We start from the raw sequence: 18,587 nt of genomic DNA, 5'->3' as shown, positions 1-18,587 counted from the left end.
GCTGAAGATTATAAAGCACTAAGTAGACAGCACACCATTGTTTCATGAAAAAAAAAAACAGATTGCATTTATTTTTGGAGCACACATTATCTTATAATAAAGACAGTAAAATGGAAAACTAGAAAAATCACAATTTTTTTAAAAAAATGTTTAACATAAATCTTAAGCTAAACAACATGTCATTTTCAATCACACATTTCCTTTAAGGCTATGTTCACACGTCGCATGAGACCGGCCATTCCGTGACCCCGGCAAGGTCACGGAACGGCCGGTCTCTGGCCGGATCATCTGGGCCGGTACTTAAGTACTGGCCGGATGATCTTTCCGGCTGCAGAGCTCTGATGCGGGTGCATCAGCGTGCGCCCGCATCAGAGCTTCCCATAGCACACAGTGAAGCGAGCGGCCGGAGCTGCTCGCTTCACTGTTTGAACTGACAGATCTTTCTGCGGACGGAATTCACTTAATTCCGGCCGCAGAAAACTGACATGTCAGTTATTTGCGGCCCTGTATGGGATCCCGGTCGGAGCGGAAAGTAAGGCATTGTTCCACCGCGCTAAAAAAGTACGCCCGTTGTTGCCACTTTTACGTAGTGTGAACATAGCCTAAGTATGTACTTGTCAGTCCATCCAATTACTATTGGACTGCCAAAAAATATTTAAACGGGTTATCCAGTGAAAATATTTTTCTTTCAAATCAACTGGTTTAAGAAAGATTCTGGTTTAAGAATTGTCTTAGTTGCCCCTAACAACCAATCAGATTCCACCTTTCATTTTTTAAAGACATTGTGAGAAATGAAAAGTGGAATCTGATTGGTTGCTAGGGGCAACTAAGACAATTATACTTTACACCAGTTTGATAAATCTCCCCCAATATGTTTTTCATGCTTCTGATGTTTGTAGTGCTTTTCTATGTTGCTGCATTTTTTGTTGAGAGGTTGCTCAGTGTTAGTCCATTATGTAAAGATTTTGGTGGCTACTTGAATGTTTTGTTACATATTCCGTTAGGTGCATAGATGTTACTTGTAGTCTTAGTAAATGGCAGATGCTTTGGCAACAAATCAAATGTATGGTGGATACCACCTCTCACCACTCCTGTAGCTCCACCGCTCTCTCTCTCTGATGGTGTGCAGTGATCATATGTAGGTTCTTGCACACGGGCGTTCCTACTTTTCCTGGTTCAGTGAGAGATTAACATGCGGCCTCAAGATGTGGGGATCCCTGCCGGCTCCAGAGTGCAACTAAGCCAGTTCCGAGTGACCAAGCCAATCCCAAGGAGCTACAGGAGTGGTAAAAGGAGGTATCCACCATACATTTGATTTGTTGCCAAAGCATCTGCCATTTACTAACAGACTACAAGTAACAACTATGCACCTAATGGATAATATAACAAATCATTCAAGTAGCCACCGAAATCTTTTCATAATGGACTAACACTGAGTAACCTCTCTACAAAAAAAACAACAGCAGCAACATAAAAAAAACAAAAAACGCTACAAACAGAAACTACATGAAAACATGAAACATGTTGAGCTATTCTAAATAAGTTAAATAACTTAACTAAATAACACTGTAAATATATGATTATATAACAAACTTTATGTATACCACAGGGGATATTATCTTGTATAATATTTTTTATATAGTTTTTCTTTGTCTCTTTCATTTAATATTTGTATGTATGAAGGTGTCATTTTTGCATCATTGTTGTTTTTAACTATTATTTTTTAATTTTCCAATTTTTCTAGAGTCTACCACTACTTTCTTTACATTAACCCTTTGAGGACCGCGCAAATTTTGATCTTAGTGTTTTTGTTTTTCCCTCCTCCCCTTCTAAGAGCTCTAGCACTCTCAGTTTTCTATCTACAAGCCATGTAATGGCTTATTTGTTACAGGAATAGTTGTACTTTGTATTGGTGTCTTTCATTTTACCATAACATGTATGATGAAACACCCAAATATATTATTTATGAAGATATAAATAGGTGAAATCGTAAAAAAGAATGCAATATGGTATTGTTTGGGGGGTTCCTGTGTCTACGTAATGCACTATATGGTAAAAGTAACATGATACTATTACTCTATAGGTCAGTCCGAACACAACCATATGCAGGTTACACAGATTTTCTAATGTTATTTATATATTTTTTTATGAAATCCTTTTTTTTGGCAACTAAATATTAATAAAATGGGCCTATTGTGACACTTATAACAGTTTTATTTTTTCACCTATGGGGCTGTATGGGGTGTCATTTTTTCCGCCATGATCTCTAGTTTTTATTAATACCATATTTGTGAAGATCGGCCGTTTTGATCACTTTTTATTGATTTTTTTTTTATATATAATGTAACATAAAATCGGTAATCCAAGCTCTTTTTCCCCTATTTTCGTGTACGCCGTTCACCGATCACAATGACGCTTGTTATATTTTAATAGATCGGACAATTACGCACGCTACGGTATATTATATGTTTATCTATTTATTTATTTTTATATGTTTTATTTATATAATGGGAAAGGGGGGTTATTTCAACTTTTATTGGGGGAGGGGTTTTGGGGTACTGTAATAGTGTCTTGAACTTTTTTTTTTTTTTTTTTACACATTTGAAGTCCCTTTGGGGGACTTTTACATACACTAGTTTGATTTCTACACTGATTATTGCTATGCCATAGGCATAGCATTGATCAGTGTTATCGGCGATCTGCTCATTGAGCCTGCCTGTGCAGGCTCAGTGTAGCAGATCGCCGATCGGACCGCACGGAGGCAGGTGAGAGACCTCCGGCGGTCCGTTTCAACGATCGGGACCCCCGCAGTCACACTGCGGGGGTCCCGATCGGTAAGTGACAGGGGACTCCCCCTGTCACTTACACTTAAACGCCGCGGTCGTTTAAGGGGTTAATGACACGCGGCAGCGCGATCGCTGCAGCGTGTCATTACCGGTGAGGTCCCGGCTGCTCACTGCAGCCGGCCCCCACCTCCTATGAAGCGCGCTCCGCTCCGGAGCACGCTTCATAGCGGGAGAAACACCCAGGACGTAGAGTTACGTCCAGGGTCGTCTGGGGACAGACTTCCATGACATAACTCTAAGTCCTGGGTCGTCTAGGGGTTAAGGAGAACTCCACGCAAAATATGCATATATTTTGCTAAATATGCATATATTATGCATATGTTCTACATAGACTTATACATAGACTTCTACTTCTATACTTCTACATATACTGCCCCTCCCTGCTGAAACTTCCAGGCATATCGACAAGTTGGTGTCGTCCTGTTTAGGAATTGGTCTATATTTGCTTTTGTAATAACATATTAAAAAATAGTTTTTGCCTGGAGTTCTCCTTTAATTTATCGGTTATTAAGGTGCAAAACCAGTTAGTGCACAAAAATCTCACTTTTAACCCTTTCAAGCAAAAGTCAGTAAATTTACTGACCTGCTTCAGATGCTCACTGTTTAGACAAACAGTGACCGGAAGCTGCAACTAAACTTTCAGCTGATAGCTGACAGTTTAGTGTAACTGCCACATCGGGTCCAGCATCGGCGATTGCTGGCTTTGGTGGATCAGTAACGGTAATTGGTTTTGTAAAAAACACATAGGATTACATTGGAATCTCTGGAAAGAAAATGCAAATGTTAACTTTTCACTCTTACTTTGCAATTATTCCTGTAAAATGCAGAAAGGGTTAAATAACTGAATGAATGTAAATTTAAATACTTGAAAGAGTGAAGATTTCAAAATGGGTTGAATTGTGGGGGGTTTTAGTATACAGGCCTCTAAAATATACTCCAAAACTGAGCTGGTGCCTAAAGAATTTCTGAGTTTGAAATTTTCACGAACATTTTGAAAATTGCTACTAAACATTTACGGCCTCTAACATCCCAAATAAGTAAAAGCATGTTCACCAAATGCTTTTAAAATAAAGTAGACATGTTATAGATATGAATTAATAAATAATGAATGTAGTATTACTATTTTCCTTATTGGCAGAGACTTTCAAATGTAGAGAATGCGCTTTTTTTTTACATTTTTACCAACATTTTGGAGTTATTCACAAAAAAATTCTAAAGCTATCAACTCAAATTTACCACTAACATAAAGTAGAATATGTAACAAAAAAACAATCTTGGAATCAGAAGGATTGGTAAAAGCATTCCCAAGTTATTGATAATTAAAGTGACACAGGTCATATTCATAAAATTTGCCTTGGTCCTGAAAGGGTTTTAATACACCTAATCTGATCCACATCCAGGACTTAAAGGAGAAGTCCGGTGAAAATTTTTATTAAAGTATTGTATTGCCCCCCCAAAAGTTATACAAATCTCCAATATACACTTATTAAAGGAAATGCTTATAAAGTGCTTTTTTCCCTGTAGTTGCTACTGCATCAAGGCTTCTCTTCCTGGATAACATGGTAATGTCATGACCCGACTCCCAGAGCTATGCGGGCTGTGGCTGCTGGAGAGGATGATGGCAGAGGGATGCTCAGTGTCCCTCCAGTGCCCTGTGTCCCTCAGTGTCCCCCTGCCATCATCCTCTCCAGCAGCCACAGCCCGCACAGCTCTGGGAGTCGGGTTGTGACATCACCATTTTATTCAGGAAGTGAAGCCTTGGTGCAGTAGTAAGTGCAGGGGAAAAAAAGCACTTTATAAGCATTTTCCTTAATAAGTGTATATTGGTAATTTGTATAACTTTTGGAGGGCAAGACAATACTTAAATTAAAATTAAAAAACTTTAAAAAAAATAAAAACTTCTCCTTTAAGGTTGAGCCCACACCCTTCTATTAATATCTTGTATTAACCAAACCACTCTTTCCTCCAAAAGAGAATGACGCATGTGTAGACAGTCAGTGTGTAATCGCCCAAACTATTAACCCAGGCAACCCTCGACGTACCTGTACGGCCAGGGCCGCCGACGTGCGTTCAGAGCAGGGGCAGCGTAGTGGCCGCGCTCTGAACCACCGCGGTCCCAGGTGCGGCATGCAGCCCGGGACCACGGCTATTAGTGGGTACGGTCCGATCGCCGTGCCCGCTAATAAAGTAATCGGATGCAGCTGTCAAAGTTTACAGCTGCATCTGATTACTTGAATGCAGCACTTCCCCGGTGTCTAGTGGGGTGGATCGCACCTCCGGGACGTTGTCCTGAAGGAGCGATCCACACATCCTACTCCTGCCGGGCTCAGCTCAATGAGAGATCAGAGTGCTTATACTAGAAGTCCCCCAGGGGGGCTTCTAGTATAAAAGTAAAAGTAAAAAAAAAGTGTTTCCATTAATAAAAAGCCCCCTCCCCTAATAAAAGTTTGAATCACCCCCCTTTTCCCATGTTATAAATAATAATAAATAAATAAATATGTTTGTTATTGCCGCATACGTAATTGCCCGAACTATTAATTTATCATAGTCCTGATCTTGCACGGTAAATGGCATAAGCGTAAAAAAAATGGAAATTGCGCATTTTTGGTTGCATCAAATCCAGAAAAATTGTAATAAAAAGTGATCAAAAATTCACATATGTGCAATCAATGTACCGATAGAAAGAACACATCATGGCGCAAAAAATGACACCTAACATAGCCCGATAGACAAAAGGATAAAAGCGCTATAAGTATGGGAATGGAGCGATTTTAAGGAACATATATTTGTTAACAATGGTTTGAATTTTTTACAGGCCATCAGATACAATAAAAGTTATACATGTTACATATCGTTGTAATCGTAACGACATGAGGAACATATATATATATATATATATATATATATATATATATATATAAAACAAGTCAGTTTTACCCCAGGGCGAGAGGCGTAAAAACAAAACAAAAAAAAAAACAAATAAAAGAAATGCGTTTTTTTTTTTCTATTTCACCACACATTGAATTTTTTTCTGGTTTTGCAGTGTCCTTTATGAAAAAATTTTGCCTGTCATTGCAAAGTAAAATTAGTGGCACAAAAAAATAAGGGCTCATGTGGGTTTGTAGGTGAAAAAATGCAAGTGCTATGGCCTTTTAAGCACAAGAAAAAAACAAAAATTTAAATTGGCCCAGTCCTCTAAGGCAGCGTTTCCCAACCGGGGTGCCGCGGCACACTGGTGTGCCGGGAGAACCAGCCAGGGGTGCCGCGGGATCCCGGTGGGAAATGTGTGCTGTCTCTTTAAGCATCCCGAGAAGCTGCGGCCGCGCAGCTTCTCGGGATGCACGGATCACTTTCATGTTCCGCCCGCACTATGAGCGGCCGGAACATTAAAGTAAGCAGAATATAGGAGCAGGAAGTGTCAGCGTCCTGCTCCTATATTCACTCCCATAGGCCGCCGGCACTTCATGCCAGCAGCCTATGGGAGGCCGGGATGTGACCTCTCCGGCAGGCGTGATGATGTGACGTCATCACGCCTGCCGGAAGTCCCGTCCCCGCGGCTCGCAAGATGTAGCCCGAAGAGGAGAAGAGCTGCTTCCTGCAGCCACACAGCGCGGATTAGGTGAGTAGGATGGTTTTTTTTTATTTAAGGGGCAGAGCAGGGGGCATTATTAGTTCATGGGGGGCACCTCTGGGGGCATTATTAGTATATGGTGAGCACCTCTGGGGGCATTATTAGCATATGGGGGCTCCTCTGAGGGCATTATTAGTATATGGGGGCATCTCTGGGGGCATTATTAGTTCATGGGGGCACCTGTGGGGGCATTATTAGTTCATGGGGGCACCTCTGGGGGCATTATTAGTTCATGGGGCACCTCTGGGGGTATTATTAGCTCATGGGGGCACCTCTGGGGGCATTATTAGCTCATGGGGGCACCTCTGGGGGCATTATTAGTATATGGGGGCACCTCTGGGGGCATTATTAGTATATGGGGGTACCTCTGGGGGCATTATTAGTATATGGGGGCACCTCTGGGGGAATAATTAGTTCATGGGGGCACCTCTGGGGGCATTATTAGTATATGGAAGCAACTCTGGGGGCATTATTCGTATATGGGGGCACCTCTGGGGGCATTATTAGTATATGGGGGCACCTCTGGGGGCATTATTAGTATATGGGGGCATCTCTGGGGGCATTATTAGTTCATGGGGGCACCTCTGGAGGCATTATTAGTATATGGGGGCACCTCTGGGGGCATTATTAGTTCATGGGGGCACCTCTGGGGGCATTATTAGCTCATGGGGGCACCTCTGGGGGCATTATTAGTATATGGAGGCCACCGCTGGGGCATTATTAGTATATGGGGGCACCTCTGGGGGCATTATTAGTTCATGGGGGCACCTCTGGGGGCATTATTAGTTCATGGGAGCACCTCTGGGGGCATTATAGTTCATGGGGCACCTCTGGGGGCATTATTAGTTCATGGAGGCACCTCTGGGGCATTATTAGTTCATGGGGGCACATCTGGGGGCATTATTAGTTCATGGGGGCACATCTGGGGGCATTATTAGCTCATGGGGGCACCTCTGGGGGCATTATTAGTTCATGGGGGCACCTCTGGGGGCATTATTAGTTCATGGGGGCACCTCTGGGGGCATAATTAATTCATAGGGGGCACCTCTGGGGGCATTATTAGTTCATAGGGGGCACCTCTGGGGGCATTATTAGTTCATAGGGGGCACCTCTGGGGCATTATTAGTTCATCACAGCAGGGGATCCTACATACAAGGGGCATCCCACATTCCTACTCGCTTTACTGCACATAACACCAAACAGCGCAGTTACTTTGGGAGCTGACAGCAGGGAGAAAGGATAGGAAGTTGCTAGAAATGTGCGGAGCCTAAATTGTTTGTCTCGCAGGTTCTGAAGAGATGAAAAGTAGCTGGAAGAAATCATCATTGGGAATGGCGAGGAAAAGGGAAAGTGACTCCTCAGATCAAAGAAGACGTCACCTGTGAGTCACTGTATGACGGTTTTCTTATTTTGTATAACATTATTTAGTAGGGGTGCCCCGAGGAAATTTTTTTTCCCGAGGTGTGCCCCGAGGTGGAAAAGGTTGGGAAGCACTGCACTAAGGCAGTGCTTCTCAAACTGTGAGGCGGGCCTCACCAGTGAGGCGCCCCCTAGTTGCTGGTGAGGCCCAGATGGGGAGGCAGTTTGCACAAAGTAACTATGATCTGCACAGTCCTTTTGCAGATTGCAAAAATCTCCATTTTAGCAACATTATTAATTTATTTTGTACTTAATTTATTAGTACCTAGTGCTTGTGGGATGGGTGAAAGGTAGCCCTAGAATTTTCAGCTTTCAAAATGACTTTCACCACAGATGGTGAGGCCCAAACACCCTCTTGGTCTGTTGGGTGAGGCTCCCGTAGAAAAAGTTTGAGAAGCACTGCTCTAAGGGTTAAATGAAGGCATTCCTGATCTCACACAGTAAACAGTGTAATCGTAAAAACCCGCCAAAGTGCAAAATTGCTGATTTTTCACATCAAATCCAGAAAAAGGAATCAAAAAGATGCATATACGCAAGCAACGTGCCGATAGAAAGTACAGATCATGGTGCAAAAAATGACACCGCACAGCCCCATAGACCAAAAAATAAATGCTTTATAAGAATGGTCATAGAGCAATTTTAATAACATTTAGTTGTTTTTTTTTTAAAGGTTAACATGTTTCTGCACATTTTGCTCACATCATGTGCACATGAACATCATTTAGAGGTATGATGCTGCGTTTACACGAAATGATAATTGGCCTGATCGTACGATTAACGATGTCAGAGTAACGATTTTTTTTCATAACGATCAGCGTTTACACGGAACGATATATCGTACGGAAAATTTGTTTTACGATCATTTTGCGATCGCTTAAGCCTATCTCACACATTGGTTAAATCAGCAAATGACTGTTCACACGGAACGATCTGCGATTTTTTTGCGGACGATCAACGACGATTTAAGAACAAGTTCAAAGATCAAAATGAACGATTTCTCGCTCGTCGTTTGATCGTTTGCTGCGTTTACACGTACGATTATCGCGCAAATTCGCACGATAATTGTTAAATGTAAACGCAGCATGAGAGTAGCTAATTGCAATCACAGCTGTTAAGTACTAATTGGCAACTTTTGGACTTTGAACAAGAACTTTGTTAGGGAAAGTTGCATTACACTGAGAACACTATCAGCTACATGTACAAAGTGCACTGCACCATGCAGAACATCCAGAAGTACTTATAACCTGGGCAGATCCATGTCTCACAGCACTACATACACTTAATGATTGCCTCTCCTTTGCTACCAGTTCTCCTGCTTAACTTGGAACTTAAAATATTGTATATCCCCAAGTGTGGGTTTGGTCATGAAATATGCTTGAAACACAGTTATTTTCTACACTGGGCTATAAGACATTCCTCTGTAAGGGTACAAACACACACAGCAGATACGCAGCAGATTTGATGCTGTGTTCAGTTATTTAGATCTAATCTGCTGCGTATCTGCTGCGTATCGCAGCAGTAAATACGCAGCGTATAAGCCGTGTGTGTTTGTACCCTTAGGTTACAAACCCACTTGCCGGATCTGCAGCGAGTCTCCATGCTGCGTTTTTGCAGCGAGACTCGCTGCAGATCCCGGCCCTATACTTTTAATGGCAGACAAACACGCAGCAGGGATGTACATCCCTGCTGCGAGTTTGTCTGCAGCCCACCCCATTAACCCCCCGGCCACCGGAGCTGATACTTCACCTGATCCCGGCTCCGGCGGTTCCCGATGTCTTCAGCAAGCCGGAGCGGGGACCAGGTGAAGTATATGCTCCAGCCAGCCGCCCGCAGCCCCGGCCGCCCTATCGCCCCCACCCCCCCGCCGCCCCGGCCGCCCGATCGCTCCCCCGCAGCCCCGGCCGCCCGATCGCTCCCCCGCAGCCCCGGCCGCTCGATCGCCCCCCCCCCCCCCCGCAGCCCCGTCCGCCCGATCGCCCCCCCGCAGCCCCGGCCGCCCGATCGCTCCCCCGCAGCCCCGGCCGCTCGATCGCCCACCCGCAGCCCCGGCCGCCCGATCGCACGCCCCCCCCCCCGCAGCACCGATCGCACGCCCCCCCGATCGAGCGGCCGGGGCTGCGGGGGGCGTGTGTGCGATCGGGGCTGCGGGGGGGCGTGTGTGCGATTGGGGCTGCGGGGGGTCGTGTGTGCGATCGGGGCTGCGGGGGGGCGATCGGGCGGCCGGGGCTGCGGGCGGCTGGCTGGAGCATATACTTCACCTGGTCCCCGCTCCGGCTTGCTGAAGACATCGGGAACCGCCGGAGCCGGGATCAGGTGAAGTATCAGCTCCGGCGGCCGGGGGGTTAATGGGGTGGGCTGCAGACAATGTACATCCCTGCTGCGTGTTTGTCTGCCATTAAAAGTATAGGGCCGGGATCTGCAGCAAGTCTCGCTGCAAAAACGCAGCATGGAGACTCGCTGCAGACCCGCCAAGTGGGTTTGTACCCTAAGGGTGCGTTCACACCTACAGATCTGCAGCTGATTTTCTGCAGCAGATTTCAGTTAAATAACTGAACACAGCATCAGATTTGATGCTGTGTTCAGTTATTTAACTGAAATCTGCTGCAGAAAATCAGCTGCAGATCCTGTAGGTGTGAACGCACCATAAGGGTACAAACCCACTTGACGTATTTGCTGCGTGAATCAGTCTTAAAAATAAGCAGGCAAAACGCAGGTTGGCTTTATACAATTGTTCTGTGTTAAAATACGCAATTGCGTATTTTTGAAGCATGAAGCTACATGCGTTTTTCGCACAGGTTGTTAACAACTGATGCTTTGCTAACAACAAGCTTCACGCTTCAAAAATACGCAATTGCGTATTTTAACGCAGAACAATTGTATAAAGCCAACCTGCGTTTTGCCTGCTTATTTTTAAGACTGATTCACGCAGCAAAAACGTCAAGTGGGTTTGTACCCTAAAGGAGAATTTCTATGCAGGTTGGGGAAGGCTAGATCTCATGCATCACAAATATCTCAAAGGAAGGTGGCGTTGTAACCATGGCAACAATCTGCATTCAGCTTTCATTAGGTTCTCTAGGAATCAAACAGGTCACTAGAAACATAAACCTGCTGATACCTAATCTTGATTCCTTGTCTAACCCTTTTCTGCATTGTTTTCAGTCATAGATTCATCTTTTGTTTGCATTTTTCATTCCAAAATTTTACTGATTAATAGCCATGTGGACATTTCATGAAATCCTTAGCACATAAAGAATGAATTGATCATTTATATAAAAAAGAAAAGAAACGTGATACAAAGTATAGTCTAAAGATAAAGAACATAACTGTGATATACTGTATATATATAATGAACTGATATTTTCTTGCATGTTAGGATCAGTGAGTATCCTATTGTACGTGATCAATCCTTATAAATATGGTTGCACCATTGAGGGATCACCGACTCAAGATGAAATTGGCCATTGTCTGATCATCATTGGCCTGTCTTGTGTAACCTCTGGCAGCTACAGGGGAAATGTAATGAAATGTAATGACACATGCCACCTTTGGGTCCTCCAAAATAAGAGACACTCTTTACAGGGACTCTCTGCTGTGACAAATAAAAGGGAACCTCCTCTCTATATATTATATCTGAATTATACATATGGGTAAAGGCTGCTGAGATCGGACAACCATTGTTAATAATTAGGTAACACATACTTGTATGGTGGCTGTTGCTGTTAATCATTGCTAAACCTGTTAAAACACTATCTATCTGAAGGTGCTGTAAATTAACATGGCAAGAATGATGGACAAACCAAGAACTTTGTGCCTCCATACTCAATCAGCAGTTTTTATTGACTTCCCACATGATGAAATGACCATAAACTTAGAATAGTTAATGACATGGTGATTCGAAAACTCTTAAGCAGGCTATACATTTCAGCTAGATATAAGCTAAATACTTATTGGGCTTACGGCTCCATATCCCCGCATACACATGCACGACCAGCCAAGCTGAGCTTGCAGGTAATTTAAATGGAAAGAGGGGAGAAAGCTACTGTCAGATGCCTCTAGTGGCAGCTTAGCTCCCTGAGAACAAAAGTATCAGGAATCAAAATCCAATATACCCACAACATCTCTCCTCTAACATCTAAGTTCAACTGCAATCTCCAGGAAGTACTGGCAGTTGGTGTCCACATGGCCTGCAAGCAAGGTGGATTGTGGGAACGTATGTGAATGGCAACAGCATGGTTAAAGGGGTTATCCAGCGCTACAAAAACATGTCCACTTCCCCCCTACTGTTGTCTCCAGTTTGGGTGGGGTTTTGAAACTCAGTTACATTGAAGTAAATGGAGCTTAATTGCAAACCACATCTGAACTGGAGACTAGAATAGGGGGAAAAGTGGCCATGTTTTTGTAGTGCTGGATAACCCCTTTAAGGCCCTATTACACTGAACGATTATCGACCTCACTTCTGCTGGTTACCGACCGTTCAGGATGATAATCATTTAGTATAACAACACAAGTTGAGAGGCAACAATCAGCCAAGATGCACGATGTTCGATCATCGTGGTCTTTCAACATGTTGAAAGGTAAGCAATTACACATCACTCCGTGCAGGGGCGTAGCTAGGATTCATGGGGCCCCATAGCAAAAAACTGTATGGGGCCCCATAAATCCTGTACGCCCCCCCCCCCCCCCCCCCCCCCGCCAAACACAGACATTGACGCACATATACACACACAGAGGCACCATTAACATATATACAGATACGCCACTGACATACACACATATATACGCTGTAATGTGATTACATTAGTGCTGATGTATACACCATGAGTAGACTGTACACAGGGAAATCATCTCAGTGTAATACGAAATACTCAAGCAGAAATAAAAGAAAATGCAGCAGATATTAGTGGTGGGTTCTTTTATTAGAGCCCAACATTAATAGAAGCTGCTGCAGAACATCTTTGGGAGCAAACACACACATATACACCAGTGCTACAGACATTGCTGACATACACAAACACAGACATATACACCAGTGCTACAGACATTGCTGACATACACAAACACACACATATACACCAGTGCTACAGACATTGCTGACATACACAAACACACACATATACACCAGTGCTACAGACATTGCTGACATACACAAACACATATATATAGCCACAGATACATACACATACTGACATATACATATATACAGATACATATATACACACACTGACATATACATATACCCACAGATACATACACACACTGACATATACATATACCCACAGATACATATATACACACACTGACATATACATATACCCACAGATACATATAAATACACTCACTGACATATACATATATACCCACAGATACATATATACACTCACTGACATATACATATACCCACAGATACATATATACACTCACTGACATATACATATATACCCACAGATACATATATACACTCACTGACATATACCCACAGATACATATATACACACACTGACATATACATATACCCACAGATACATATATACACACACTGACACATATACACAGCACTTACAGCTCCCAGGCTTCCCCCTCCTCCTCCTGTAGTCCGGGCTGCTCTTCACATAGGTATTGAGGACCTTTGGGTCATGTGACCCAAAGGTCCTTAATCCCTCTCCTGTGCCGTCTGGCAGGTCCTGCTCCTCTGTTTAGCCCGCTCACCCGGCACTACAGTGAGGGGGCTGAACAGTGCAGTGGGGGTCCCTTTTCCTCTCTGGACCCCTGGGGGAGCGGGGTACCTACCATGAAGGCAGGGCAGGCTTCCTCGGGCCCCCTTCATGCAGGGGCCCCATAGCAGTCGCCTTCCCTGCCTTCATAGTAGCTACGCCACTGACTCTGTGTAATAGGAGCGACAGCAGCAGACAGCAACAGACCGCCTGAACAATTCTTAAATTGTTTAGATGGCCCCTCCTGCTGCTTCCTTCTCGCTGTCTGCGGCGAGCGCAGAACAGGGGAGAAGCGAACTTGAAAGGTTGCTGTAAAATATGTATGGGTGTAATAGGGCCTTTATAGTTTAGAGAGGAAACCAGAAGGTGATTAGATCAATTGGAAAGAAAAACAGTATAGTGATGTGAGTTATTTTAATAAAAAAAAGCATATTTGTATTCCTTTACACACACACCTGATTTTTACCAACTTTGAATCATGGCACAACCCCTTTAAGTTCAGGATTTTATTGAAAAAATACAGGTTGTTCTTTGATAACATTAGAACTAGAGCTAGAGCTGCTAACATGGAATGGTTCACACTCTGATGACCCTGCAGGGGTCAATTATTATATACCCATATTTAAAATAAATGGCTGTCCACCGTGAGACAACCCCTTTAAGCTGTGTTTCTACATGTGCAGTCAGAATACTTTCCTAACACAACAGAACCCCCCCCCCCCCCCCAATTTCTAAACCAATAGCCACACAATACACAATGTTGCTGGTCTTATCAGCAACATAATTCTGCTATTGGATAAGTAATTGGGATGTGGTTTCGGCTAGTGTTTGTAATACTTTCCTAACACGACAGAACCCCCCCCCCCCAATCCCTTTTCTAAACCAATAGCCACACAATGTTGCTGGTCTTATCAGCAACATAATTCGCCTATTGGATAAGAAATTGGGACGTGGTTTCGGCTAGTGTTTGGAATACTTTCCAAATGTAAATGTCTAAACACAGCCTTTTAAAGAACAAATATGTGCATCATGATTTGCATCATGTTTTTATACAAATGTCAGTAATAGAAGGATGTATAGTCTTACGGGTAAATCTTTTCATTCTTGGAAACAAACCTCAAGCCTGCGCTGCCTGCGCTATAAGCCTGGTGTGAGATTAGTTTTTCTATAAAGGTTTAGAGTGGCTCACAGTAACAACTATTGCTTCTTGAATAGAAAACTATTGCGTACACTGTTTACAGGGAGGAATAAGGGAAATATTATGTAATTACATAACAGGACAGATTCCTAATGTACAGTCTATGCCTGGTGTTTCTTGCCACCTGCCAGAGGAGTCTGGATGCAGTTTATTCCTGCTAAATGGGAATAACAGGCTGTGTTATTACAGACCAGCACTCTGTAGTTTTAAGTGCCGCCCCAATATTCATTAAAAGGGGCGGGCTGGCTGGAGCAGATTGATGCACTGAGGATGGTAGTCCCTCCCCCAATGCACCAAACTGCCTTATTACCATATTAATTTAACTACAAAGTTCCCAAAAATGGGAAAGAAACTTATCTCTATCCTCAGCACCCCCTGTGCTATAGAGACATATCAGCAGGTTAGATACTTTCAATACTTTAAGGGCCCTATTACACCAACAGATATCGCACAGATTATCTGACAGATTTTTTTAAGCCAAAGTCAGGAATGGATATCTGTTGGTGTAATAGGGCCCTAAGAGTTTTCCTTTAAGAGACACTAACCTCTTAATACATTTGGCCCATATATTTTGCACATTTATTCTTTAAAACATTTACCCGATTTAAGTCTTTCATGATCCTTAAGTCTGCCCTGTCTATGACCCTGTTCTATTTTATTTAATCTTTTTACTTTTTGAGTTCTCCAGATTTGGACACAGTATTCCATTTGGGGTCTCACTAGACCTCTATACAGCAGGATCATATTTTCCCTTTTCCTACTGGTTATACCTCTAGCTATACAGACCAGCATACGATTTGCTTTCCCTACTGCCTAGTTGCACTGGTGACTCATTTTTAACTCATGAGTGACAGCTGTATTCTACAACATTGTACACAACATAAAAGGATATACCTATCTGGATAGGCCATAATTAATTTCCATTGACTTGATTGCGTACCCCTGCGAGTTATGCCGTTTGCACAACTACTAATAAAGCCAATAGAAGTTCTGCAAAATTGCATAACTTGCTGGATTCTGTAGTTTTCTGTGGATATGCATAAGTGTCCTGGATGGCTGTACACCATTTAATGTATCCCTTTGTACTACAGCTACAGCTGTTAATAACTGTGGCAGCACAAACTAGATTCTTAAACACAGAAAAAGCTGAAATGTCAATCAATATGTTACAATATACTGAGTCTGACAAACAACTATATCAATCTGCTCAGCTTCTCTACCTCTGTGGCATGATGGCAGTAGATCTGACAATTAAATAATAAATATAAGGGTTCCCATACTTCCTGCATTAATGCATTTGATTGTTTATCATATATTTACTAAGCAGATAATCTGCACTTGAAGCAAATGTACAACTAGGTACATTGTTTTGTGTCTTTTACATGAACAATGTAATGGAGCCACGTCACAGAGGGGAGGAAAGATCGTTACACTGGGGACCGACGGGCCTGCCCCTAGTGCTTCATGCCAATGTAAAAAAAAAAAAACATGCCATAGCCCCTCCCCCAATAAGTTTAAATAACCCCCTTTTCCCATTTTATAAATAAAACATTTAAAAGAAATAAATAATTAGTTACCATAACATGCGCAGTTGTCCGATCTATTAAAATAAAACAATATTGTTCCCGCAGGGTGAACTGCGTGAACAAAAAGCACTAAAAAAAGGCCAGGATTGCTGTTTTTTTTTTATTACATTTTATATATAAAAAAAAAAAAAAAAAAAAAGAAGTGATCAATACATCCGATCTACACAAATATGGCACTAATAAAAGCTAGAGATCATGGCACAAAAAATGACACCCCATACAGCCCCATAGGTGAAAAAATTAAATCATTACAGGAGTCACAACAAGGCCATTTTAATCACACCTATTTTTTTTTTTTTAATTATTCAGAGTGACCTAAAGAATACTGTTATAAAATTTACGGAATTGTACTTTCTTTCCCAATTTCCCCCCATAAATACTATTTTGGGGTTTTGTCATTCATTTTATGGTAGATTGAAAGGCGCCATGCTCCAGTTTCTCATGAGCTTCATTGTTGTCATGACCAAATGGGAAAGGCCCTCTTAGCCAGTCAATGACTGCAGCGGTATCCTGAGCTGGGTTGTGACATTGCTTGAGAGGGAGATCCAGGAGGCTGGTGGGGGTCTGGGAGCAGTGACTCGGGTATGTTCCTGTAGCCGCTGCCTGCAGCGTATTTTTTATGTTGGCCAGGCTTCATCTTTGGAGTTACTTTTAAAGATATATGTTGATGATTGGATAAATAATAGTTCTGTAATATGAGCATTTTAATAATAACTTGCCCTAGAACTACCTGTTCTATACAGACTGCCTGTATAGAACAGGCAACAAGCTGTTGTACAGCATACAATCTGAGTATACTATATGAGTATACTATCCACAAATAATGTGGTAAAAAACCTGAAAATTATAGATAAAGATAATCCCAATAGGAAAAAAAAATTGACAAAAAAATTTACATAAGTTATAATAATAAATAAAAGTAGAATACATGTGTGTCACTTTTTAAACTTTATTTGACACTTTTAAAAAGGGTCTACAAAAAATATGATGTTGATAAAAGTCATCATAAGAAACCAAATACATTAACAGTGGGTGCTGGTTTTTGGCACAAGAAGTAAAGTATACCATCAATAAGGTAGTATAAAAATATTTCGTGGATTGCTTTTATTTGAATATTCTATGCTCGTCATTCATCTAGTTTACATTAAAGAATAGGCAAATGTATGACATTTTAATATAAAGACAAAGACAAAGGGACCAGGTTCATGGGTAATACAATATAGGAAATGCTATATAAAAATGGTTACTCAGCATTTTGAATAACTTATCTGATCTCCTATTATAATGCAAATAGATTAACTTTTTCAGGTGAAAGAGCATCTATCTTGTGCTCAAGAGTCTTCACGTAACAAATGTAACATGAAGACTGCTTACATCAGTCACCTATTCCCAGGGTTTGTCGTGTTTTTTTTTTTTTTTATATATCTTTAAATGCATAAAATGTAATAATAATAATAACAATAATACTAATAATAGAACATATTTCTCAAGAAAACACTCACTTGTCTGGAAGTAAAAGATGAAAAATAAACTTTTCCAGATCATTTCTCCTTGAACTCCAGACTCCTCTTCAAGTTGCTTCCAAGAAAGAGACTGTTATATTGCAGGCATGTACTCATATGAAAAGGTGTTTGGTGATCACGCCTGATCCCTGCTGGCTAGGTTCCACATCCAGGAATGTTTGACTAAAGGGCAAAGAGGGGCTGGCAGATGGAAAACACCAGGGAAAAATGTCTGAAGTCATCACAGTCATTCATACATGAAGCAGCAATTTCGTAACTCACTCAATAAAGTGTTTGTAGTCAATGTATAAGCAGGACACAAGTTATTTTCAAGCTTCATGTAATTTATCAACCAATAATACACATATTTTATAAAAATGTATATATCTACGACGACAAACCACAGAAATTACATTAAGTAAGCTGTTTAAATAAGTTGTGTCATATAAGTAAATGATATGCATGTATGTATCTTTCCTGCTTTATAGCATGTACATTTTAAGATCAGTAAACCCCTAACAATTATTCTTACCTAAATAAAAATGGCTGAAAAGCTGCCAAATGCCACAATGTGGTCCAGCAAAAAATCTTATTTACGTTTAAAAGAAAAGATTATTTGGATTATTATACAATTTTGATTACTTTTGACTATTATAGGCAGTGTATAACAATTTCCCCTAATAAGATGCTATAG

At 41.8% G+C, this 18,587-nt stretch overlaps 1 protein-coding gene across 2 annotated transcripts in view; it reads right to left on the bottom strand.

Annotated features, from left to right (window-relative positions):
• The window catches only part of MELTF (melanotransferrin), a 92,768-nt gene extending 74,767 nt beyond the window's left edge, over positions 1 to 18,001 (bottom strand). The window contains exon 1 of one of the 2 annotated variants that reach the window (XM_069975093.1): positions 17,894 to 18,001. In XM_069975093.1, the coding sequence (XP_069831194.1) occupies positions 17,894 to 17,936 (43 nt within the window). In that variant the 5' untranslated portion in view covers positions 17,937 to 18,001. The remainder of the gene's footprint in view (positions 1 to 17,893) is intronic. The other variant, XM_069975095.1, reaches the window with a different exon arrangement.
• Between the last annotated feature and the right edge of the window lie 586 nt (positions 18,002 to 18,587).

Source organism: Dendropsophus ebraccatus, chromosome 6 (genome assembly GCF_027789765.1).
Source record: "Dendropsophus ebraccatus isolate aDenEbr1 chromosome 6, aDenEbr1.pat, whole genome shotgun sequence".
Classification (NCBI taxonomy): Eukaryota; Metazoa; Chordata; class Amphibia; order Anura; family Hylidae; genus Dendropsophus; species Dendropsophus ebraccatus.
This window is presented reverse-complemented; position numbering and strand designations above follow the sequence as displayed.